Source organism: Pan paniscus, chromosome 20 (genome assembly GCF_029289425.2).
Source record: "Pan paniscus chromosome 20, NHGRI_mPanPan1-v2.0_pri, whole genome shotgun sequence".
Taxonomy (NCBI): Eukaryota; Metazoa; Chordata; class Mammalia; order Primates; family Hominidae; genus Pan; species Pan paniscus.
The window spans coordinates 41,783,161-41,808,344 of record NC_073269.2 but is presented as its reverse complement, the minus strand read 5'-3'; the positions used below and the strand labels follow the sequence as shown (position 1 = coordinate 41,808,344).

The window sequence follows — 25,184 nt, the reverse complement described above, 5'->3', positions numbered from 1 at the left end:
CCTCATAGTTTGACCACCCATGCATGTATTCCCAACATTTTACTGCAGTTTCACTTTCCTTGCTTTTATATTTATTGAAAAGTATAGACCAGCCACAGTGGCTCATGCCTGTAATCCCAGCACTTTGGAAGGCCGAGGCAGGCAGATCACCTGAGGTCGGGAGTTCAAGACCAGTCTGACCAACATGGAGAAACCCTGTCTCTACTAAAAATACAAAATTAGTGGGGTGTGGTGGCACATGCCTGTAATCCCAGCTACTCTGGAAGCTGAGGCAAGAGAATCGCTTGAACCCGGGGGGTGAAGGTTGCAGTGAGCCTAGATCGTGCCATTGCACTCCAGCCTGGGCAACAAGAGTGAAACTGTGTCTCAAAAAAAAAAAAAAAGAATAATACAGCTTGCCCTGTTTTGTGTCTGGCTTCTTTCACTTGACATTGTGAGATTCAGCCACACAGCTGTGTGTATCAGTATCCATTCTTTTTCATTACTGTATAGTATTCCACTGCATAACTACACCACCATGTATGTATCCATTCTCCTTTTGATGGACATTTGGGTAGTTCAGACACTGCTCCTCTGGACATTCTTTCCTGTACATGTTTCCTGCTGCCCATATTTAAGGTCTCTAGGATACGTGCTTAGCATGGAACAGCTGGGTTATATAGGTTATTTGTCTTTTCTTTTTTCTGTTTTTGGCGACAGAGTCTCATTTTGTCACCCAGGGTGGAGCACGGTGGCACAATCACAGCTCACTGCTCCCTTGACCTCCCAGGCTCAAGAGATCCACCTTCCTTGGCCTCCTGATTAGCTAGGACCGCAGGTGTGTGCCACCACACGCAGTTAATTTTTGTATTTTTTGTAGAGACGGGGTCTCACTATGTCGCCCAGGGTAGTCTCAAACTCCTCGGTCTTGGCCTCCCAAAGTGTTGGGATTACAAACGTGAGAACCGTATTTTCAAATGTATTCAATAACACTACAGCGTTTCCAATTTTAAGAGGAAGCAATTGCCACAAAAGCGGTTAAGTAGCCTGTCCTGGATCACAAAGCCCAGTGTCCTGAGCCCAGGGATCCTTGCTCCGGAGCCCCTGCTTTCCCCAGCACATGGTGGTTACCTAATAAGTGCAGGCTGTTGTGCTGAGCATTCTTGGGGGCTGTTATTGGGGTTCACCTCCCGTTACCGTTACTCTGAACTCTGTCCCCATTTGTTAATAATTAATTGCCCCCAAGGAGCCTGTGATCCTGAGGCTTTGCCCAGTTAATCAGTCACTGCCCCCGGTCTGGGCAAGGGGCAGTTGGTGAACCTGCTGCCTCCAGAGAACCTTCCCTGGTGTGGAGGCAGCCAGGGACCCAGGATGCTCCGGACCTGTTACGTGCTCTGTTCCCAAGCTGGTCCCCTCTCCAGGGGCTGGCAGTCCCTGAGCTTTGATGGCGGGGCCTTCCACCTTAAGGGCACAGGAGAGCTGACACGGGCCTTGCTGGTTCTCCGGCTGTGTGCCTGGCCCCCACTCGTCACTCACGGGCTGTTGGTGAGCAGTGATCCTGAGGACCAGCCTGGAGGCTCCTCATAGCCTGGCCCTGAGCCCTCGCTTCCTGTCACCCAGCTCCAGGCCTGGTCTCGGCGACTCCTGGGCTCCCGGCTCTCAGGCGCGTTTCTCCGAGCATCCGTCTATGGGCAGTTTGTGGCTGGTGAGACAGCAGAGGAGGTGAGGGGCTGCGTGCAGCAGCTGCGGACCCTCAGCCTCCGACCACTGCTGGCAGTGCCCACTGAGGAGGAGCCGGACTCTGCTGCCAAGAGTGGGTGAGTAGGGAGCCAGGGCCCAGGGAGGCTGGGAGGACACAGGAAGGGGCTTTGCGGGTCGGGCCCTGACACCTGCTGGCTGGGCAGTGAGGCGTGGTATGAGGGGAACCTCGGTGCTATGCTGCGGTGTGTGGACCTGTCACGGGGCCTCCTGGAGCCCCCCAGCCTGGCTGAGGCCAGCCTCATGCAGCTGAAGGTGACGGCGCTGACCAGCACTCGGCTCTGTGTAAGGAGTGCAAAGACGGGGGTGCGGGGAGGGCGCGGCTGCCCACCGGGCTCCCCTCACCACCCCGCCTACCACCCCGTTTCAGAAGGAGCTAGCCTCGTGGGTCAGAAGGCCAGGAGCCTCCTTGGAGCTGAGCCCCGAGAGGCTGGCTGAAGCTATGGACTCTGGGCAGGTAAGGATCTCAAGCGGGACTGTCGGGGACAGAGTGCCTTGGACTTAGATGCGGCCACACCGCACGCCAGATGTTCAAAATGCTACAGCCACCTCCAGGCTTGGAACAGCCAGCAGAAGTGCAGCTGTAGCTCCCAGGCATGGTTGAAATGGATGGAATCAGGGTCATCTGGGTTCTCAGGGAGGAGCCTGGAGGCTGGAGGCTCTCAGAGGAGGGATTGGGATAGAAGCTGTTTATCAACTAGAAGGAGGTACATCAGTGTGTCCTCAGTCAACACAGCTGCATGGGTGTGAGCTGGCTGGGTGTAAGTTCTGATTAGGCCAATGGGGTCTTAGTTATTCATTCAATCATTAATTCCTTTTTATCTCCATATTCTATTTCAACCCTACTCCATCTTTTTTTCTTCCTTTCTCTCTCCTTCCTTCCTCTTCCTCTTTTGCTCTCCTTCCTTCCTTCTTTTCTTTTTCCTTCTCTCCCCTCCCTCCCTCCCTCCCTTCCTTCCTTTATTCCTTCCTTCCTTCCTTCTCTCTCCTCCCTCCTCTCTCTCTCTCTCTCTTTCTCTTTGTCTTACTGTATTGCACAGGGTGGTCTCTAACTCATGGCCTCAAGCAATCCCCCAGCCTCAGCCTCCCAAAGTTCTGGGATTATAGGTGTGAGCCACCACACCCAGCCTGCCGTCTTGTATAATGCATATCTTTTTGTTTCTATGATTTTGTTTTGCCAGGTGTATACCATTTGTGGGGGGCATATTTTCCCCAATATTCTATTATAAAAATTTTCAAATATACAGAAAAGTAAAAAGAATTGTACATGAACATCCATGTACCCGCCACCTTTAACTATACTCACTTTAAATCATATCTATCCCTCTATTCCTCTATCCATCCATCAATCCATCTTATTTTTTGGTGCATTTCAAAGTAAATTGCAGACACGTTTTCCCCCTAAATGCTTCAGGATATGAATAATGGGCTCATTAATTAGAGCCCAATAATTATTCGCAGTACTTTTTTTCTTTCAAGGTAAAACAATGAACTACACACATTGTAAATGTGCCCTTTGATGAACCTTAACCAATACACACACTTGAGCAATCCAAATCCCTATCAAGATTTAGAACATGGCCGGGGGCAGTGGCTCACGCCTGTAATCCCAGCACTTTGGGAGGCTGAGGCGGATGGATTACTGGAGGTCAGGAGTTCAAGACCAGCCTGGCCAACATGGTAAAACCTCATCTCTACTAGAAATACAAAAATTATCTGGACGTGGTGGCACGCACCTGTAGTCCCAGTTACTTGGGAGGCTGAGGCAGGAGAATCGCTTGAACTGGGAGGTGGAGGTTGCAGTAAGCCGAGATCGTGCCACTGCACTCCAGCCTGGCGACAGAGTAAGACTCCATCTCAAAAAAAAAAAAAAAAAAAATCTTCTTGCCTCACCCTCCCAAATTGTTGGGATTACGGGCTGAGCCACCATGCCCGGCCCCCACTGTTTCCAATAGTTGATTCTAGCTGCTGCATGATTTACCTCTCCTGGGGTGAACCCCTGGGTGGCCTCTGTGTCTCCACCCTCCCAAACAATGCTATAGTGGACACGCTGATGTTTCTTTTTCTAACCTTTTTTTATTTGTAATTTTTATTTATCTATTTATTTATTATTATTATTATTATTTTAAGACAGAGTCTTGCTCTGTTGCCCAGGCTGGAATGCAGTGGCGCAATCTTGGCTCACTGCGACCTCCGCCTCCCAGGTTCTCCTGCTTCAGCCTCCCAAGTAGCTGGGATTACAAGCGCCTGCCATCACACCCGGCTAATTTTTGTAGTTTTAGTAGGGATGAGGCTTCACCATGTTGGCCAGGCTGGTCTTGAACTCCTGACCTCAGGTGAAATGCCCGCCTCAGCCTCCCAAAGTGCTGGGATTACAGGCGTGAGCCACCAAGCCCAGCTTTTTTTTTTTTTTTTTTGAAACGGCATCTGGCTCTGTTGCCCAGGCTGGAGTGCAGTGGTGTGATCTCGGCTCACTGCAACCTCCGCCTCCCGGGTTCAAACGATTCTCCTGCCCCAGCCTCCTGAGTAGCTGGAGCTACAGGCGCATGCCACCACACCCAGCTAAGTTTTGTATTTTTAGTAGAGATGGGGTTTCACTGTGTTGGCCAGGCTGGTCTTTAACTCCTGACCTCGTGATCCACGTGCCTCGGCCTCCCAAAGTGCTGGGATTACAGGCATGAGCCACTGTACCTGGCCTTATTTGTAATTTTTAAAGTGTGTCAGAGAACACATAGAAACAAGATTTCATGGTCAGAAAATCAGCTTTGGAGAGTAAGGAGTTCACCTCTTCATGAGCTTTAGTTTATTCCTGTAGGGAGAGTGACAGCAACTTCTCAGTGGTTTTAAGGATTAAAACAGGCTGGGTGCGGTGCCTCATGCCTGTAATCTGCATTTTGGGAGGCTGAAATTGGAGGCTCACTTGAGCCCAGGAGTTTGAGACCTGCCTGGGCAACATAGTGAGATCTCATCTCTACAAAAAAATTAAAAAATCAGCCTGTGTGCTGGTGCACACCTGGTGTGGAGGCTAAGGCAGGAGGGTCACTTGAGCCCAGGAGGTCAATACCAACCTGAGTAATATAGTAAGCCCTCATCTCTACAAAAAATTTCTTTAAATTAGCTGGGTGTGGTGGCAGGCACCTGTAATCCTGGCTACTTGGGAGGCTAAGGTGGGACGATTGCTTGAGCTGGCAAGTTTGAGAGCGAAGAAAGAAAGAAAGAGAGGGAGGGAGGGAGGAAGGAAGGAAGGAAGGAAGGAAAGAAAGAAAGAAAGAAAGAAAGAAAGAAAGAAAGAGAAGAAAAGAGGGCCAGGTGCCGTAGCTCACACCTGTAATCCCAGCACTTTGGGAGGCTAAGTGGGGCTGGATCACTTGAGGTCAGGAGTTTGAGACCAGCCTGGGCAACATGGTGAAACCCCATCTCTACTAAAAATATAAAACTTATCCAGAAGTGGTGGCAAGTGCCTGTAGTCCCAGTTACTCAGGAGGCTGAGGCAGGGGAATCACTTGAACTTGCACCACTGCACTCTTGCCTGGGAGACAGAGTGAGATCTATCTCAAAAAAAAAAAAAGAAGGAAGGAAGGAAGGGAGGAAGGAAGGGAGGGAGGGAGGGAAGGAGGGAGGGAGGGAGGGAGAAAAGAGAGAAAGACCCAGGCTCTGGAAAGGCTGAGGTTTAAAGCTCAGGTCTGCCCTGAGTTAGCTGTGTGACTTTTGACAAGTGACTTCCCTGCTCTGTGCCTCAGTTTCCCCATCTAGAAAATGGGGGATAATAACAGTTGGTACATTAGAGAGTGGTAAATATCAAATGAGTTAAATATTTGGTGGGTGCCTGAAATAGCTCCCTGAGGGCCTAAGACTATGCCCCAAGTCAAGCAGGAGACAATCCTCTGACGCGGGAGGAGGAAACCAGGCTGCTGCCTCCAGCTTTTCCCTTCTCCAGGAGGCAGCATTCTCCCCACCATGCGGAAGTTTGCAGCTTCCAGCCCAACCTGCCTCCAGGTGGGATTCCATGAGCAAGCCTAGGCCTATGTCATCTGTATCGACCCTGTTGGATATAATAAAGCTTTCAGCCCCACCTGTTCCTCTTTCTTCCATTTCCCAACTTCTTTGAACCCAGCCAGACTCCCTGGAGTCACCAGCAGCTCACATTCAGCCAGATGAATCTGCATAAGACTGTGAGTTAGAAATGGTTCTTATTTCCATGTTACAAGCATATCCACTCCCGAAGTGTTTGCTGAACATCTATCTTGTTCCAGACACGGTGCTAGGGGCCGAGGAAGCATGAAGGCAAAATCCCTGACCTCGAGGCACTTACTTGCAAGTCAGGGGCAAGAGACAATAATTAAAACCAAAGTCAGAACCCCAGCACTTTGGAAGGCTGAGGTGGGAGGATCGCTTGAGTCCAGGAGTCTGAGACCAGCCTGGGCAACATAGGAAGACCTTGACTCTACAAATAGTAAAGAATTAGCCCGGCATGGTGGTGGGTGCCTGTGGTACTAGGTACTTGGAAGGCTGAAGCAGGAGGATTGCTTGAGCTGGGGAGGTGGAGGCTGCAGTGAGCCATGATCGTGCCACTGCATTCCAGCCTGGGCAACACAGCAAGACCCTGTCTCAGCAAAACAAAAGTCAGTACGTAACAAGTAAGGGAAAATAAGGCTGAGGAAGAGGAAAAGAAGTTGCCAATGTATAGCTGGGAAAACCATGTTGAGAAAGTGACATTAGAGCAAATACTTGAAGGAAACATGGGAGCAGGTAAAGGGCTGGAGGTGGGAAGGTGCCCTCGTGTTCAAAGAGTAGCAGGGAGGGCTGAGCACGGTGGCTCACGCCTGTAATCCCAGCACTTTGGGAGGCCGAGGTGGGCAGATCACTTGAGGTCAGGAGTTCGAGACCAGCCTGGCCAACATGGTTAAACCCTGTCTCTACTAAAAGTACAAATATTAGCCGGGCATGATGGCGGGCGCCTATAATCCCAGCTACTCGGGAGGCTGAAGCAGGAGAATCGCTTGAACCCAGGAGGCAGAGGTTGCAGTGAACTGAGATCATGCCACTGCACTCCAGCCTGAGCAACAGAGCCAGACTGTCTCAAAAAACAAACAAACAAACAAACAAACAAACAAAAACTGAGGCCCAGAAAGGTTACATAACTTGCCCAAGGTCACACAGTAGGTGGTGAAGCCTGGATTCAAGCCCTGATTCTAGGCTCATAACCCCCTCAATAAATAGTACCTAACTGATATTGCTCATTTTTAGATTTCTAGCAACTTATAAGCTTTTCCCCACTTCCCCTGCTGCCCCCTAGAGCCTCCAGGTCTCCTGCCTCAATGCTGAGCAGAACCAGCACCTCCGGGCCTCCCTCAGCCGCTTGCATCGGGTGGCACAGGTAACCCCTCCTGCTGGAACCAGCACCTCCGGGCCTCCCTCAGCCGCCTGCATCGGGTGGCACAGGTAACCCCTCCTGCTGGGATCTGGCTCCACTGCCCCTGCTGGACACCCGGGGCCCTGACCGTCGTCTCTGTCGCCATCAGTATGCCCGGGCCCAGCACGTGCGGCTCCTGGTGGATGCGGAGTACACCTCACTGAACCCTGCGCTCTCGCTGCTGGTGGCTGCCCTGGCTGTGCGCTGGAACAGCCCGGGTGAAGGCGGGCCCTGGGTGTGGAACACCTACCAGGCCTGTCTAAAGGTGTGCAGTGTGTTCCAGGAGGTGCAGGCTGGGGTCCCCACACCCTGACCTACCAGAACCTGCCTGCGTGCCCTATAGGACACATTCGAGCGGCTGGGGAGGGATGCAGAGGCTGCGCACAGGGCCGGCCTGGCCTTCGGAGTGAAGCTGGTACGAGGTGCATATCTGGACAAGGAGAGAGCGGTGGCCCAGCTCCATGGGATGGAAGACCCCACTCAGCCTGACTATGAGGCCACCAGTCAGAGGTAGGCCTGGGCCAGCCGGCCTCTGCAGGAAATAATAACACCTAGTGGTTGGGTGCAGTGGCTCATACCTGTAATCCCAGTGCTTTGGGAGGCTGAGGCTAGAGATTCACTTGAGAGCAGGAGTTGGAGACCAGCCTGGGCAACACAGGGAGACCCCATCTCTAAAAAAATTTTAAAAATAGTCAGGTGTGGTAGCACATGCCTGTAGTTCCAGCCACTTAGGAGGCTGAGGTGGGAGGATCACTTGAGGCCAGGAGTTCAAGGCTGTAGTGAGCCATGACTGCACCACTGCACTTCAGCCTGGGCAGCAGAGCGAGAATCTGTCTCAAAACAAACAAACAAACAAACAAAAAAAAACAAAAAGAAATCCTTACAGTGGCCTCTAAGCCCCACATGCTCCCTGTCACTTCCCTAACTTTCCCTCCCTCTCTTCCTCTCCCTCACTCCACTACAGCCACACAGGCCTCCTCCATGTTACCCAGGGGCTTGGCACATCCTGTTTCCACTGCCTGGGACATTCTCACTGCAGACAGCGGCATGGCCCCATCCCTCACCTCCTTAGATCTTTACTTCTTGGTACCTTCTCTGGGGGCCACAGGGACTCAGCCAGGCTACAGAGCAGGTAGCCTAGCCACGCTTGGAATCCAGGCTCATGTCCAAGATCTGCAGGGGCTCCAGGGCACGTTTGTGTACCATCAGCTTAACTGGCACCAAGCCAGGCACAGTGGTGTGCACCTGTCATCCCAACTACTTGGGAGGCTGAGGCAGGAAGATTGCTTGAGCCCAGGGGTTTGAGCCCAATCTGCACAACATAGCAAGATCCCATCTGTAAAAACATTAAACATAAAAAATTATGGCTGGGCATGGTGGCTCACGCTTGTAATCCCGGCACTTTGGGAGGCTGAGGCAGGCAGATCACCTGAGGCCAGGAGTTTGAGACCAGCCTGACAAACATGGTGAAACCCTGTCTCTACTAAAAATACAAAAATTAGCCGGGTGTGGTGGCTTGCACTGGTAATCCCAGCTACTTGGGAGGCTGAGGAAGGAGAATCACTTGAACCCAGGAGGCAAAGGTTGTAGTGAGCCAAGATTGCACCACTACACTCCAGCCTGGGCGACAGAGTGAGACTCCATCTCAAAATAATAATAATAATTTGCACTATTATTTTAAATATTGAAATATAATTCACGTATCATAGAATTCACAATTTTAACATGTACAATTCAGTGGAGTTTAGTATATTCCCAAAATTGTGCAACCATCACCACTCTTTGATTCCACAATATTTTCATCACCCCAAAAAGTAACCTCATACCAATGAGCAGTCAGTTGCCTTCTGTTCCCTCCTCCCCTCAGCCCCTGGAAACCACTAACCTACTTTTTGTCTCTGTGGATTTGCCTATTCTAGACAATCATATAAATGGAATCATACAATATGTGACCTTGTATATTTGGCTTTTTTCATTTGTTTTTTAAGTTATTTTTGAGACAGGGTCTCACTCTGTCGCCCAGGCTGGAGTGCAGTGGTGCGATCTTGGCTCACTGCAGCCTTGACTCCCCAGGCCCAAGCCATCCTCCCACCTCAGTCTCCCCAGTAGCTAAGACCACCGGTGCACACCACCATGCCCAACACATTTTTTTATTTTTGTAGACACGGGGTCTCCCTATGTTGCCCAGGCTAGTCTTGAACTCCTAGGCTCAAGCAGCCCTCCTGCCTTGGCCTCCCCAAGTGCTGGGATTATAGGCGTAAGCCAGCATGTCCAGCCTCAACTGTGCATTTTAAAGGCAGAATAGCCTACCAATAAGGAGCCTGGGCTCTGGAGCATCAGACAGCCTGAGTTCAAATCCCAGCCTGGCCACCTCTAGCTGTGTGACCTGGGGACAAGAGATAGAACCCCTCTCAGCTTCAGTCTCCCCACTCTGTAAAAAGGGAATAAGAACATCTGCCTCCCAGAGTTGATGTGAGAATTAGATGAGTGATTAGCTTTTCCCAAAGGAAACAGAATTCTGCACAAAGGGTTTTAACTAAAGGAAATGTGGTGAAGAGGCTGTTTATAGAAGTGTCAGGGGCCAGGTGCAGGGCCTCACACCTGTAATCTCAGCATTTTGGGAGCCCAAGGTGGGAGGATCGCTTGAGCCCAGGAGTTGGAGGATTCAGTGAGCCGAGATCACGCCACTGCACTCCAACCTGGGCAACAGAGTGAGACCCAGTCTCTAAAAAACACAAAACGAAAAGGAAGTGTGGGCAAAGTCAGGGAAGCTATTAGGAAGCTATTTTGACCCCTATGCTGTAGTTGAAGGAGAGGGGCCACCTTAGGGAGCTGTGGCCGCACAGAGAACACAGTCAGGGTGAGCAGGGAGGGGCCGAGGTGAGACACCCACACTCCTTCCTGCATATGACTCCATGGGGGATGTGGGGCAAAAGTGTCAGCTTCCTGAGGGGCAGAGAAGGGTAGAAAACAGGTCTGGGGGGCGATAGGGAAGACCCACAGAGGATGTGAAATACATAGCGTGGCCCGTGGCCTGCAGCATGCTTGCAAGGTGTTTGCCAATCTATTTCCTCTTCCGTATCAGTACCCAGACAGTGTCTTCCTTCCTTTTCACAGTTGCGCGATAGAGCACTATCTTCTCTGTACCACAATTTCCTTAGCCGGTTCCCCATTTATGGACATTTGGGCTGTTGCTAGTGATGTTCTGTTGACAATGCAGCAGTGATAACCTTGGGGAAATGTCATCTTGTGCACGTGATGCGACCCTCTCCTGTGAGACTGCTGCCACTGTCCCAAAGACTTCATATCCCCCTTATCTGACTCCATCCTCACAACAGTGTTGCTTGGAAACTCACAGTAACAAGAGATTAACATGGGGCCGGGTGCGGTGGCTCACACCTGTAATCCCAGCACTCTGGGAGGCTGAGGCGGGCAGATCACCTGAGGTCAGGAGTTCGAGTCCAGCCTGGGCAACATGGCGAAACTCCGTCTCTACTAAAGATACAAAAATTAGCCGGGTGTGATGGTGCATGCCTGTAATCCCAGCTGCTCGGGAGGCTGAGGCAGGAGAATCACTTGAACCTGGGAGGTGGAGGTTGCAGTGAGCTGAGATCATGCCACTGCATTCCAGCCTGGGCAACAGAGTGAGACTCCATCTCAAAAACAAACAAACAAAACCCCCAAAAAACCCCAGAAGATGAAAGTGGCTCGGAGAAGTGATGTCCCTTACAACTGGTGCAGATGGAACAGAGTACTGGTTCCAGAGACCCCTCGCTTAGGAGCACCCCACCCACCCCAGTCGCTGGGGCCTGACCCTCGCTCACCAGGTGAGCTGAACAGAGCATCTCCCTTCAGTTACAGCCGCTGCCTGGAACTGATGCTGACGCACGTGGCCCGCCATGGCCCCACGTGCCACCTCATGGTGGCTTCCCACAATGAGGAATCTGTTCGCCAGGCAACCAAGCGGTATGAGGTGGAGGGATGGGCGGGAAATAGGTGCCCACAAAAGGGCCCTCCCTTCCTCTCCTTTGCTCAAATGCCAGAGATGGACAGAGGTGTTCTGGGGAGAATTTTAAAAATATTTATAGCCAGGCATGGTTGGCACATGCCTATAATCCCAGCACTTTGGGAGGCGAAGGTGGAGGATTGTTTGAGACCAGCCTGGGCAACACAGCAAGACCCCATTTCTACAACAAATTAAAAAAAAAAACAGCTGGGTGTGGTGGCGCACACCTGTAGTCCCAGCTATTCGGGAGGTGGAAGGATCACTTGAGCCCAAGAGGTTGAGACTGCAGTGAGCAGTGCTTGAGCCACTGCACTCCAGCCTGGGTAACAAAGCAAGTCCCTACCTCTTAAAACAAACAAACAAACACATTAACCCCTGCTATACCTGTAAGTCCTTATAGGTCCCAGATGAACAAGACGTTGCCCCTTATTTGCTGGGGCATGAGGAGGTCTGAGGGCTCCAGGGAACTGGCTGGGAGTCACTGGGGGACCTTCAAGGAATGCAAAGGACTGGTTATTATGTATCATTGAGTTTGGAAATACTTCAATATTTGAATTACTGGAGCTGCCATATGGGTGCATAGTGGCTGACTTTAAGCTGTAGATGCAGCCACGGTCTGGACTGATGATGTGGCCTTTTCTGTAGCATGTGGGAGCTGGGCATTCCTCTGGATGGGACTGTCTGTTTCGGACAACTTCTGGGCATGTGTGACCACGTCTCTCTAGCACTGGGTATGTGAATGGCTCCCCCACCCCCATCAAGCCCCAGGCCTCACTCCCTCCCAGCCAGAGCCCTTCTCCTATTCCCAACCAAGGCCCAGCCTCCAGATCCTTCCAGAGAGATCTGTCATTCCGGTGTCTGCGGGCCTTCCAAGGCTGTGTCTCTGTGTCTGCCGTCTGTCATTTCTGCTGGTTCTTGATCATGGTGTATTATTTCTTGTGTGTTTTGTTATCTTTACTGTGCTGCTCCTCAGGGCCTGACACCAGATAATTAACGTTTCCTTCTGCCAGGTGCTAAGCAGAACGAAATCACTTTATCCTAAATTCATAGCTTGAGGTTTCTTGAAACACCCCACTGGCACAAATTTGAGCTGCAAATACATAAGGGGGTTAACCCATAGCCCCAACTTCGCAGAGGTGGATTTTTCTGTTTTCTTCCTTGATCTGTTTATGGCCAAGACCATTTCCTGGGACTGGGGGAAGGTTGCAGGGTTGACTTTTTATTAACTCTTACTCTGAGGGTGTAGATTTTTGGGTTCCAGCTTAACTTGGGGAAGTTCTCCCTTATAACTCTCACCTCAGGCTTGAAGACTGACTCAATGTCCCCCCGCAACTCTCTGAATTCATCAGATAGCACCTCAGTTTTGCTTTTGGGGCAGAAGTGGCTTACTGTGTCTCTTCTCTCTCTGGGTTCTCATTTTCTCTTTTATTTTATTTTATTTATTTATTTATTTATTTATTTTGAGACAGAGTCTTGCTCTGTTACCCAGGCAGGAGTCCAGTGGTGCCATCTTGGCTCACTGCAACCTTTGCCTCCCAGGTTCAAGCGATTCTCCTGCCTCAGCCTCCCAAGTAGCTGGGATTACAGGCGGCTGCCACCACGCCCAGCTAATTTTTGTGTTTTTAGTAGAGATGGGGTCTTACCATGTTTGCCAGGCTGGTCTCAAACTCCTGACCTCAGGTGATCTGCCTGCCTTGGCCTCCCAGAGTGCTGGGATTACAGGCGTGAGCCACGACGCCCAGCTTATTTATTTTGGTTTTGAGACAGAGTCTGGCTCTGTCGCCCAGACTGGAGTGCAGTGGCACGATCTCAGCTCACTTCAACCTCCGCCTCCTGGGTTCAAGTGATTCTCCTGCCTCCGCCTCCCCAGTAGCCGGGATTATAGGCACGCACCACCATGCCCAGCCAATTTTTGTATTTTTAGTAGAGACGGGGTTTCACCATGTTGGCCAGGTTGGTCAGTGTGCTGAGATTGTGCCACTGCCCTCCAGCCAGGGCGACAGACCAAGACTCTGTCTCAAAATAAATAAATTAATTAATTAATCAATTGAGATAAAATAAAAACAGCTGGGCATGGAGGTGCATGCCTGTGGTCCCAGCTATTCAGGAGGCTGAGGTGGGAGGATTGTTTGAGCCTGGGAGGTCAAAGCAGCAGTGAGTCGTGATCACACCACTGCACTCCAGCCTGGGCCACAGGGCAAGACCCTGTCTAAGAGAGAAAAAAAAAAGTTTGCTCCAGGACTTTTAGCTTTTTCAGTTAGAAATTTTATCCAACTCACTTAATCTGCCATGTTCTCAGAAACAGAAGTCTCTGTTCCAGGTGGGGACTGGGGAGTGTCCCCCCAGCCCAAGCCCATACCCTGTCAACACTCCAGGCTGGGCATGGTGGCTCACGCCTGTAATCCCAGCACTTTGGGAGGCCAAAGCAGGAGGATAACTTGAGGTCAGGAGTTCGAGACCAGCCTGGCCAACATGGTGAAACCCCACCTCTACTAAAAATACAAAAATGAGCCGGGCGTCGTGGCAAGCGCCTATAATCCCAGCCATTCTGGAGGCTGAGGCATGAGAATCGCTTGAACCTGGAGGCAGAGCTTGCAGTGAGCCGAGATTGCACCACTGCACTCCAGCCTGGGCAACAGAGCGAGACTCTGTCTCAGAAAAACACCAAAAACGAAAAAACAAAACCCACTCTCCCTGCAGGGCAGGCCGGCTATGTAGTGTATAAGTCCATCCCCTATGGCTCCTTGGAGGAGGTAATCCCCTACCTGATCCGGAGGGCCCAGGAAAACCGGAGCGTGCTTCAGGGTGCCCGCAGGGAACAGGAGCTGCTCAGCCAAGAACTGTGGCGGCGGCTGCTGCCAGGATGCCGAAGGATACCCCACTAGCACCCCTGAGGGGGTCATGTGGTCAATAAAAATCCTTAGGTGCTGCCTAAGCTGCTGTCCTGCACTGACGCCGCCTCCTTGGGGAAGGGCTCATCTTGACCTCAGCCAGCCCAAGCTAGGGGTTTTGCAGTTCAAGAGAGATCGTTAGGCTGGGAGTGGTGGCTCTCGCCTATACTCCCAGCGCTTTGGGAGGCTGAGGTGGGAGGCGTGCTTCAGTCTAGGAGTTCAAGACCAGCCTGGGCAACATAGCAATATTCTTTCTCTACAAAAAATTAAATCAGTAGGGCATGGTGGTGCGTGCCTGTGGTCCCAGCTCGGGAGGCTGAGGCAGGAGGATCACTTGAGCTCAGGGGTTTGAGGCTGCAGTGAACTATGACTGCACCACTGCTCTCCAGTCTGGGTGACAGAAAGAGACTGTGTTTCAAAAAAAAAAAAAGAAAAGAAAAAGAGGCCGGGCACGGTGGCTCACGCCTGTAATCCCAGCAGTTTGGGAGGCCGAGGCGTGTGGATCACGAGGTCAGGAGATCGAGACCATCCTAGCTAACATGGTGAAACCCCGTCTCTGCTAAAAATACAAAAAATAGCCGGGCGTGGTGGCAGGCGCCTGTAGTCCCAGCTACTTGGGAGGCTGAGGCAAGAGAATGGGATGAATCCAGGAGGCAGAGCTTGCAGTGAGCTGAGATCATGCCACTGCACTCCAGCCTGGGCAACAGAGTGAGACCCAGTCTCAAAAAAAAAATGAAAAGAAAAGAAAGAAAAAGATCGTTAGACACCCATTGAGCATAGCCAGGGCATTGACGGAGGACTAAGGAAGCCTCCCTCACCTCTGAGGCAGACCGTCCTGGGTTGGGTCTGGCCAGTGACTGATGCAGAACTTTCTTCATCCCAGGGGATGCCTAAAGGAAGGGCACACATGGAGAGCAGACACCAAGGCACTGAAGTCAAGGGGCTTGGCCCAGGCCACATGGCGAGGGAGGGACAGAAGAAAGAGCCAAGCCATTCTCTCAGTTAATAAGCATTGAATGAAACTAGGCGCAGTGACTCATGCCTGTAATCCCAGCACTTTGGGAGACCAAGGCAGGTGGATTACTTGAGGTCAGGAGTTTGAGACCAGCCTGGGCAACATAGTGAAACCCCATTATCTCTCAAAAAAAAAAAAAAAGAAAGAAAGAAAGAAAGAAAGAAAGAAATTAGCTAGCCAGGCGCTGTGGCTCACACCTGTAATCCCAGCACTTTGGGAGGCTGAGGCCGGCGGATCACGAGGTCAAGAGATCGAAACCATCCTGCCCAACATGGTGAAACCCTGTCTTTACTGAAAATACAAAAATTAGCCGGGCGTGGTGGCACTCGCCTGTAATCCCAGCTACTTGGGAGGCTGAGGCAGGAGAATCACTTGAACCTGGGAGATGGAGGTTGCAGTGAGCCAAGATCGTGCCACTGCACTCCAGCCTGGCGACAGAGCAGGACTCCATCTTAAAAAAATTAGCTAGGTGTGGTGGGTGGCCTGTGCTTGTAGTCCCAGCTACTTGGGAGGCTGAGGCAGGAGGTTGGCTTGAGCCCTGGAGGTGGAGGCTGGAGTGAGCTATGATCTCGCCACTGCATACCAGCCCAGGCAACAGAGTGAGATCCTGTCTGAGAAAAACGCCAGGTGCAGTGGCTCATGCCTGTAATCCCAGCACTTTGGGAGGCCGAGGCGGGCAGAAGTCAGGAGATTGAGACCAGCCTGGCCAACATGGTGAAACCCCGTGTCTACTAAAAATACAAAAATGAGCCGGGCATGGTGGCGTGCGCCTGTAATCCCAGCTACTCGGAAGGCTGAGGAAGGAGAATTGCTTGAACCTGAGAGATGCAGGTTGCAGTGAGCCGAGATCACGCCACTGCACCCCAGCCTGGGCGACAGAGTGAGAATAAAAGCACTGAATGAGGCCTCTTTTGAGCTAGGTTCTGGGGTGAAAACGCTGTGAACACAACAGTGACAAGAACGACCCAAGGCCCTGCCTTACAGGGCTTAGTCCGGTGTGGGTAGACAGCCCCGTCCTCAGACAGTGACAGCCCCGACTGGTCAGGGCTGTGGGGCCCAGGCTGAGTGGCTGGGGCTGTGTTGGGGAAGGGGATGCTACTGCGCAGGCGCTGCGGGAGGCCACTGGTGCTCAAGCACCTCGGATTCCCGCTCATACAGCCGGCCGGATCATGTGGCAGTCAGGTGGCGACCACTATCTAGCCAAACGGTGAGTGCAAAGCCACCTGGACTGGGGTGTGGGCCCAGAACTTTCCCAGAGCTTTCTGGGCCCTCAGATCACACTCAGACCCTTCCCCCAGCCCTCAGGCCCCTCCCACCCTGTCCTACTCTTCCGTGGCCCTCAGACCACACCCCTGCCCGCCCCTTTAGCAAACCCTGTCCCCATTCCACTGACCCCTTCCCCAGCCCCAGACACTGTCCTCAGAGCCCCCTTTCCCAGCCTGTAGCCCCCACCCCCAACACACAGACACTTCCCTAGTCCTTAGTCCACGCGTCCCACCCGCGGACCCTCGCACAGTCGGCAGATCCTGCCATCAGCGCCCTCTCCTCCTTCAGAGCGCGCCCGCCGCCCTCAGACCCCATCCACCCCACGGACCCCACAGACGCTGTCCCCAGAGCCTCCCCATGACCCCTCTCACCGCCTCTCAGATCCTAAACCACAGGCGCCTCATCCTCCCACCGCAGCCGTCAGAGCCTCCTCCTGAGCCCTCCGACTCCTTTCCCAAGCTCGGATCCTATCCTTGCAGCCCTTCTGCCACCCTGGCACGCCCGACCCCAGCCCTAAACCCCCTCCCAGACTCCCGATTGCCTTAGATCCCCCTCAGCTCTCAGCCTCCCTGCGACCCCAGACCTTCTGGTGTGTCGCCCTCCCAGAGCCACCCCCTTTTCTCATTCAGCCACCTCCCTTCCCATCAGACCCCTCCTAAATCCCGTTCCCGTCTAGACTGCGCCCCCAGGACCCCCAGCCAGCTCTGTCTTCATTGTTTTGTTGTGCCCAAAGTTCCAGTCCTTCACATCCCCCTTCCCTGATGAGACCCCCTAGCGGATCCCTGCCCAGGAGCCGACTGAGCCGCAGCCCACAGATGCCCTCGCAGCCCTTTCGCGCTTCCCAGTGGAGCTGGGCTCCAAGAGGGATCTAGACACCCAGGTGGGCCATCTGCACCACCTGGCTGTGGCTGGGAGCCCAGGATGGGGCCCGGCCAGGCTCCTGCGGAGAGGTGAGGGCCTGGCTGCAGGTACATCTGTGGCTGCAGGATCAAGGAGCTGTATGGAGGGTGTGGCTTCAGTTGGCCAGTCAGCAGTGGTACCGAACACCGACTGTGTCCCGAGCTCTGTGGTCCCTGATGGGGCTTTAAGGGTGAACATGACCCTTGGACCATTGGGAATGAAATGCAGTGGGATGAGGATGAGACCCTAGACAGTATGGCCTTTCAGGTGGAGGATGCTTGAGTCTTACAGTATAAGAGTCAGCCACGCAAAAAAGGTGAAATGAAGTGGGGAGAGATGGTGGGGTGCAATGGCTCATGCCTGTAATCCCAGCAGTTTGGGAGGCCGAGGCAGGCGGATCACTTGAGGTCAGGAGTTTGAGACCAGCCTAGCCATCATGGTGAAACCTCGTCTCTACTAAAACTACAAAAATCAGCCAGGCATGGTGGCATGTGCCTGTAATCCCAACTACTTGGGAGGCTGAGGCAGGAGAATCATTTGAACCCGGAAGACAGAGGTTGCAGTGAGCTGAGATTGTGCCATTGCACTCCAGCCTGGGCAACAGAGCGAGACCCCGTCTCAAAAGAAAAAAAAAAAGAAGTGGGGAGTGATGGAAGAGGCTGTGCAAATGCTCTGAAGTCAAAATGAACTGCTCATGCATGAGTAGCAGCAGGACTTGGAGAGACGTGAGGCTGAAGTGGCCACAAGTCCACACAGTTAAGGGCCTCTAAAGGAGTGTGAGTTTTGTTGGATTTTGTGTGTGTGATAGGAAACTGTTGGCATTGTAAGCAGGAAATTAACATAATTAACATTAAATTAGGCTGGGCAACCTGTTCCACATGGCTCACACCTATAATCCCAGCACTTTGGGAGGCCGAGACAGGAGGATTGCTTGAGTCCAGGAGTTTGAGACCAGCCTGGGCAACATAGCAAGACCCTATCTCTATTTAAAAAAAATTACCTGGGAGTGGTGGCATCATATGCCTGTAGTCCCAGCTACTTGGGAAGCTGAGCAGGGAGGATTGCTTGAGCCCAAAAGGTCGAGGCTGCACTGAGCCTTGATCAGGCCACTGCACTCCAGCCTGGGCAACAGAGTGAGACCCTGTCTCAAAACAAAAACCCATTGAATTAACAATGTACAATTTCTGTTTTGATTTTTGTAAAGTTGATTGTGTTTCAGGCCACTTTCTGAACTTGCTTACTAGTTTTAATTGTTTTTTTGTTTTGAGACAGAGTTTCACTCTTGTTACCCAGGCTGGAGTGCAATGGTGCAATCTCTGCTCACTGCAACCTCTACCTCCCGGATTCAAGCGATTCGCCTGTCCCAGCCTCCTGAGTAGCTGGGATTACAGGCGCATACCACTACACCTGGCTAGTTTTTTGAATTTTCAGTAGAGAAGGGGTTTCGAACTCTTGACCTCAGGTGATCCACCTGCCTCAGCCTCCCAAAGTGTTGGGATTACAGGCATGAGCCACCACACCCAGCTGATAGATTTTCTTATGTTGAATCATCCTTGCTTTATGGGGATAAATCTATTCTATTTTATTTAAAGTTTTTGCATATATATGCAATTGATATATAATCTTACTTTCTGTTTCTGGAAACTTTCATCTAGTTTTGGAATTAAGGTCCTGCTAGCCTCATAAAATGAGCCTTGCCTTCTTTTTCTATTTTTCTTTTCTTTGGAACAACTCATATAAGATTATCTAGTCCTTAAAAGTGATTTGTGTTTTAAGAAGAGACCTCGGGCCGGGTGCTGTGGAGTGTGCTGTAGTCCTAGCCGCTCAGGAGGCTGAGGTGGGAGGATCACTTTAGCCCAGGAGGTCAAGGCTGCAGTGAGCTGTGATCGCACAACTATACTCCAGCCTGGGTGACACAGTGAGACTCCGTCTTTATTTTATTTTATTTATTTATTTATTTTTTTGAGATGGAGTTTCACTCTTGTTGCCCACGCTGGAGTACAGTGGCATGATCTCTGCTCACCGCAACCTCCGCCCCCTGGGTTCAAGTGATTCTCCTGCTTCAGCCTCCCAAGTAGCTGGGATTATAGGCATGTGCCACCAGACCTGGCTAGTTTTTGTAGTTTTAGTAGAGACAAGGTTTCTCCATGTTGATCAGGCTGGTCTTGAACTCCCAACCTCAGGTGATCTGCCCACCTCGGCCTCCCAAAGTGCTGGGATTACAGACGTGAGCCACCGTGCCTGGCAACACTCTGTCTTTAAAAAAAAAAAAAAAAAAAAGGCCGGGTACAGTGGCTCATGCCTGTAATCCCAACACTTTGGGAGGCCGAGGTGGGCAGATCACCTGAGGTCAGGAGTTCAAGACCAGCCTGGCCAACATGGCAAAACCCCTAATCTACTAAAATAAAAAAAAAATTAGCCTGGCATAGTGGCACACGCCTGTAATCCCAGCTACTTGGGAGGCTGAGGCAGGAGAATCACTTGAACCTGGGAGGCAGAGGTTGCAGCGAGCCGAGATTGCGCCATTGCACTCCAGCCTGGGCAACAGATTGAGACTCTGTCTCAAAAAAAAAAAAAAAAAAAAAGGCCTCTGTGGGGCAGGATGAGTGCAGAAAGGCAGTTAAGATGCTGTTGTAAAAGATAGTGAGCTAATGAGTCAAATGCAATGCCGCAAATCTGGTATTCAGAGATTCCTGAAGGTCCACATTTGGAGGGGTTTTGTGGCAGAGACCACGCTGGGTTGGGCCCAGTGCATGAATAATTAGCCGTGTCTGCCAAGGACACAGGAGTGCAAGGACAAGGATACCATGCATTTGCTCTACCTGGGGTAGGGGCTGGAGGAAGAGGAACTGGGGAATGACGGGTTTGGAGACCCAGGGCTTGGGGCAGGAGTGAGTGGTTGGGAGGGGGAGCTGAGCAGGAAGATGGTTGGGGAGGGGATTGGCGGAGGCCTGGAGGTAAGGACATGGAGGGGGTTGCCAACTGGATTGAGCCCTTAGATGCAGGCTTCAAAAATAAAATTGAGACCATGCATGGTGGCTCATGCCTGTAATCTCAGTACTTTGGGAAACCAAGGCAGGAGAACTGCTTGAGCCCAGGAGTCCAAGACCAGCCTGGGCAATATAATGAGACCCCATCTCTACAAAAAATTAAAAATTAAAATAAATAAAATTTGAGAGATCTGATAAAATCCAGAGTTTGCTTTACTTGAAGAGCTGAGTGCTGGCCTCATGGGACCTGTGTGTACCACACTGAGTCACAGCTGGGTGGAGTCCGCCTGTCCCGGCCAGTGCGCAAGGCTCCTGGAAGTCAAAGTCCCCTGAAGTCCACTTCCTCCTGGCCCATGGGGACCTTTGTGTGATTTTGATCCTCCTGGGTTGGGGGATAGATGTTTGCACGGCAAGCAGATGTCACCCCTTGTTTCAACTCTGTGGACTTAATGATTTGGGGAGCACTGTGTTGAGGTGGATTGCGAGGCATGGTCCTCAGCAGCTGGAGGGCAGGGGTTCCAGGACACAGAGATGGAACCTGGGGTCCATAGTCATCCAGTCATGGAGGGGCTGTGGAGGATGGGAATTGGCAAGGGTGTTTGCCTAGCGGCCCTCAGGCCTCCAACCCAGGAGTATGGGCCTGGGGCGTCCTAAGCCTGCCCGCCCCTTAGGTGTCCAGGTGGACGGGGAGAACTCTGAGGGGCAGACAGCGCTCTTCCTCTCGGCGCTGCTGGGCCATGGCTCTGCCATGCAGCTCCTGCTGGCCTTTGGTGCCAAGCCCAACCAGTGGCTGGCCAGCCAGTGATGCCCCCCATCCCCAGGGGCCCAAGTTTGAGCCCCAGAAAGCCTGAGAGCTAGGGCTCTCTTCCCCTGAGGCATCTCTCCCTCGCGATGCCTCTTCCATTCCCTGGTGACCATCCTGTCCTCCCAGTAACCCTCCTTATTCTCTCAATTAACCCCTTCTCATTCCCCAGTGACTGTTCCCATTCTCCCAGTGCCTCCATGCTCGTAGTGATCCTCATTCCCTAAAGACCCCATCCTGCCCTCATGTGACCCCTCCCATCCTCATATTCACCTCCCATGACATGGTGACTCCTCCCATCCCCCAGGGCCCCCATCCTGCCCCTTTTTGTCCCTGTTCAGTCCCTTCCCTAATCGACTCCCACCGCGTTGTTCTGCTCTAGCCGCTGCCTGGATAGCAGCACCCCCGTGCCTGCAGGCGCCTTCTCTAGTGATGGTGCCCCTGCTGCAGGCAGGGGGTGACTTGCAACTGCATGACCAGCGGGGTCACACACCACAAGACTGGGCTGAGCAGGGTGGGGCCAAGCAGAACTGGGAGGTGAGCAGTAGCCCTGGTGGGAGTGAGGCATCAGGGCCGGCACCCATCAGGCCTCACCCTACGTGCCCTCCTCCAGTTGCTGGAGTTGTTGCAGCTCTGCCGGGCCCACATATCAGCGTTCGTGCATGACGGTGAGTTGCCACCCATGGCATCTCTGGACCGGTTGCAGGCCAGATTTGGGAACAGCCCGCCTGGCTCCCTGTCCTCCCTGAGGCTGATGCAGGCAGACAGGTAACCGTCCACATTCTGAAGCCCACCCGCCCAACCATTCCCAGCCACCCCAGACTTACCCTCGGCCTGCCCCCACCCCAGGACGCTGAGGCTAGCACAGATCAGGAGAGCCTCCCAAGTCCCGGCCTTGGGGTTTGGTCAGGTAAGCAGGAGTGGCTGTAGGAGTGGGAACCACCCCTGTCTTCTTCGTGCCTCATGATCCTGCCTGTCCCTAGCTGAGTAGCCTGTGGCCACCGGGGCTGGTAACAGGCATCCCCCTTGTGGACCCCAAGGAGCTACTGGCAGCCCAGGGAGAGCCTGACTGCACCTATGAGAGCAGCTCCCCACCCTCATGGCCAAGTGAGAGCCCCGCTGTGCCCTTGCCAGCTCTCCTGCTCCCCTCCCAGGGAAAGCCCCCTCGTCTCAGGCCTGTACTGCCCCGCCCCTATTCTCCAGCCTCCTGTGGATGGGTCACAAAATGACTGTGCAGCAGCCGAAGGCCCCTGGAACCCAGACAGATGTGCTACTGGCTGACCTTCAGCACTGCAGGTACCTGTGCCAGCCCCCAGCCCGGCCTCCTGTTGGCCCTCCCACGGAAGACAAGGGTGTGTGGCCGTAGTCATGGCCAGAATCTTCACTTCTGGGCCAGCACCCGGCATGGAGCCCTCCTGCTGGGGCGATCCCCCCACTGGAAAGTGGGTGGGTACCAGTTGTGTGTGCAATGCCCTGTAGGCCTGAGAGGAGGTGGGGGTGGGGAGGGCACCAGGATGAGGTAGGCGGTGGGTGCTGGCCCTCCCACTGCTGGGCTGCGTGACCTGGGATCAGTCTTTCCTCTGTCTGATGGCAGGTGCAGATTGCCTGCCCTGGCACGTGGTGGGCAGTCTGGGCCCAGGAGCATCTCCCACCCTGTGTGGCTGGGGCCTGCTCGTGAGTGGCCTGCTGTCCTCCTGCCCAGCACGCTGCACCACCCTGGCCTGTTGCTGCTGATGGCACTGAGTCCCTCTGCAGATCTGTCGGGGCTGTGCCTTCTCTTTGAGCCTGTGTGGCTGGGCTCCCTGCAGGGGGTGCTGCACCCACCGAGACCAAGTGAGGAGGCACCCGGGACTGTGCTGGGCCTGCCGCCCGGCCCCCTGCTGCAGCAGGTGCTAAAGGCCCTGCTGTTCCTGCAGGCCCACTGGCGAGCTCACAGTGGCTTCAGCTCTCACACCGTGTAGCTGGTGCAGCCAGGCCTGGCTAAAGTGGGCCACCTGGAGCACAGGCGCCTCCTACGCCAGTGCTGGCTGCGGCCCAGGTGAGTGCCTGCCCTGCCTGCTGCCCCTTGACTCGGGCCTGCACGCTCCCCTCCTCCCTGTTCTCCAGCCTCCGTGGCCATGGGCAATGGTGTCTTGTAGACCCCAGGGAGGAGGTGGGGGTGGAGAGGGGCACTGTGAGTGGCATAGGAGCTAGGTGCTGGCCCTACCACTGCTGGGCTGTGTGACCTGGGGTCTCAGTTTTCCTGTCTGGTGGCGGGTGCAGGTCCCTGTCCAGCAGCCGTCGGCTCACCAGGCCCCTTGGGCTCCACAGGCAGCAGAAGGGCTACCCCTGGGGAGGCCCAGGCCCAGGGCTTCCCCCGCCCCCTGAACTATACCCATGGCTGCCACTTCAGCTGATCTGCGGTGACATGCCCACCACCACCTCAGACCTCTACAGCTTCTGCATCCTGACCCAGGAAGTCTTCACTGGTGATTGAGTGGCTGCGCCCCACCCCATGAAGGCACCCTCCCGCTTGGGTCCCTAACTGTGCTTCCTGGCAGGAGAGCTGCCCTGGGCTGGGAGAGGGGGACCTGAGGTGAAGGCCAAGCTGGAGGCAGGGGAGAGTCCAGCCCTGGAGCCCCGGGTGCCAGCACCCTACCAGGCCCTGATTCGAGCTGGGCTAGGCCTAGCACCGGCTGACCGCTGGGGCAGCCTGCAGAGTACCCAATACCTACTGCGGGAGGCCACGGCCCAGGTACAGGGCAGGTCAGCAGGGGGTGGGTGGTGGCCATGGGACCCCAGGCAAGCCTGTGTCCCCACACCCCGCCTCCAGTCCACAGGACGTGGCTCCTGAGGTGAGCTCCCCAATGGAGTGGACCACGCTATCCCCTGCACCCCAGGGTTCCCCACCAAGTTAGAGGGCAAGGAGGGGATGCTGGCAGGTGCTGACCAACTGGTCTGTCCCCACAGAGAAACTGTACATCAAGTGGCTCACAGAGCCAAGACCACACCCAGGCCTGTGGCCCCTGTGATGTCCCCAGGCCCCATCCCATGCCAGGTAGGAGCCAGGACGGGGCTGTGGGGGACCAAGGGAGCTGTGGGACACCTGGGCAACCCATGCCAGCTCTCTGCCATCCTTCTCTGCAGGCCTGAGACTCCTGAGGTCAGAGACCACAGCAGGATCCCAAGGGGTGCAGCCTGGAGCTTGGGCAGCAGCTTGACTCTAGGCAGCAGCCCTGGGTCTGGCCACAGCCCCACAGCCAGGGTCAGCCTGCACTGCTGCCTGGAGCCCAGCTCAACAGTACAGATACCCCCAGAGCCCTGCACAACTGTCCCACTGCTAACCTGTGACCCCCTCCGCCCGCCCTCCAGGAGTCACCAACCCCAAGTTCCCTGGCTGCCTCTCCTTTGACCAGGGAACTTTAGGGTCGCCCAACTGTCCCCTCACTCACCTATGACCCTTAACCAACCCTGCTTCCCCCAGGGCCCTTCCCTGCACTCCAACTCCAGCCTCTAGGACTCAGCCTCCCTGCTGGGGACCCAGAGCTCTGCGGAACAGTTTGAGGAAGCTCTCAGCCAAGATTCCAGCCCTGCAGGGGCTGCTGCAGCGCACACACAGGGTTATTCTGCTGAAGCCCCAGCCCTGTGAGCCCATCCCCAGTCTGCTGACCCACAGGGAGGCTTTCCACACACTGGGAGGCTGCTGGCAGGGAAGGCCACGAGGGCAGGCTAAGCAGAGGACCCCGAGCTCAGCCTGTGCCCCATCTGCCCTCCCAGGCCCGCTGGAGCGCCATGGCTACCAGGTGGCAGCTCCAGCCTTCTCTCCTGCAGGCAGCCGGTACTGAGCTGACTAGAGGAGGTCTCTTCTCCAGCCTGCAGAAGTGAGACCCGAGGCCTTGGATGGGAGGACCCCAGGTAATCCTAGGTCTTTATCCCTGAGGTAACCCTAGGTCTACCTGTGCCTCACTGCTCCCCAGGATGGACCTGCTGGAGGAGATCATAGCAGAGCTACAAAAAGGATGTCAGCTTGGAGAAAAGCCCAGCCTGAGCCCCACTCCTGACCTAGACTCCCAGGGTGCCCATGGTTCCCTCTCTGCAGATACCACCTCTCAGAGGCTCCCAGGAGTAACTCCTGCCTTGGTGCCTCCCCAAAAGGAAATAGAATGATAAAGTGCCCCCTCTGTC

General features: G+C 53.8%; 1 protein-coding gene across 1 annotated transcript; it reads left to right on the top strand.

Moving 5' to 3' along the window:
- Positions 1 to 1,261: 1,261 nt before the first annotated feature.
- On the top strand, positions 1,262 to 25,174 carry PRODH2 (proline dehydrogenase 2). The gene is made up of 17 exons (XM_008969148.5): positions 1,262 to 1,524; positions 1,600 to 1,796; positions 1,884 to 2,022; positions 2,108 to 2,194; positions 7,034 to 7,114; positions 7,260 to 7,415; positions 7,494 to 7,660; positions 11,006 to 11,116; positions 11,802 to 11,887; positions 13,857 to 16,269; positions 21,634 to 21,788; positions 22,224 to 23,058; positions 23,258 to 23,488; positions 23,970 to 24,057; positions 24,147 to 24,644; positions 24,831 to 24,880; positions 24,977 to 25,174. Exons 1-10 carry the CDS (start codon positions 1,351 to 1,353, stop codon positions 14,039 to 14,041), a joined length of 1,383 nt encoding a protein of 460 aa, XP_008967396.1. The 5' UTR covers positions 1,262 to 1,350; the 3' UTR covers positions 14,042 to 16,269; positions 21,634 to 21,788; positions 22,224 to 23,058; positions 23,258 to 23,488; positions 23,970 to 24,057; positions 24,147 to 24,644; positions 24,831 to 24,880; positions 24,977 to 25,174.
- The last annotated feature ends 10 nt before the right edge of the window (positions 25,175 to 25,184 follow it).

What these genes read in the sequence shown, in the direction of transcription:
- PRODH2 (XM_008969148.5), top strand. Translation starts at nt 1,351, where the DNA reads ATGCTCCGGACCTGTTACGTGCTCTGTTCCCAAGCTGGTCCCCTCTCC. An exon ending in GACTCTGCTGCCAAGAGTGG is followed by an intron (nt 1,797 to 1,883) that starts GTGAGTAGGGAG and finishes CTGGCTGGGCAG; the next exon opens with TGAGGCGTGGTATGAGGGGA. An exon ending in GTTCGCCAGGCAACCAAGCG is followed by an intron (nt 11,117 to 11,801) that starts GTATGAGGTGGA and finishes CCTTTTCTGTAG; the next exon opens with CATGTGGGAGCTGGGCATTC.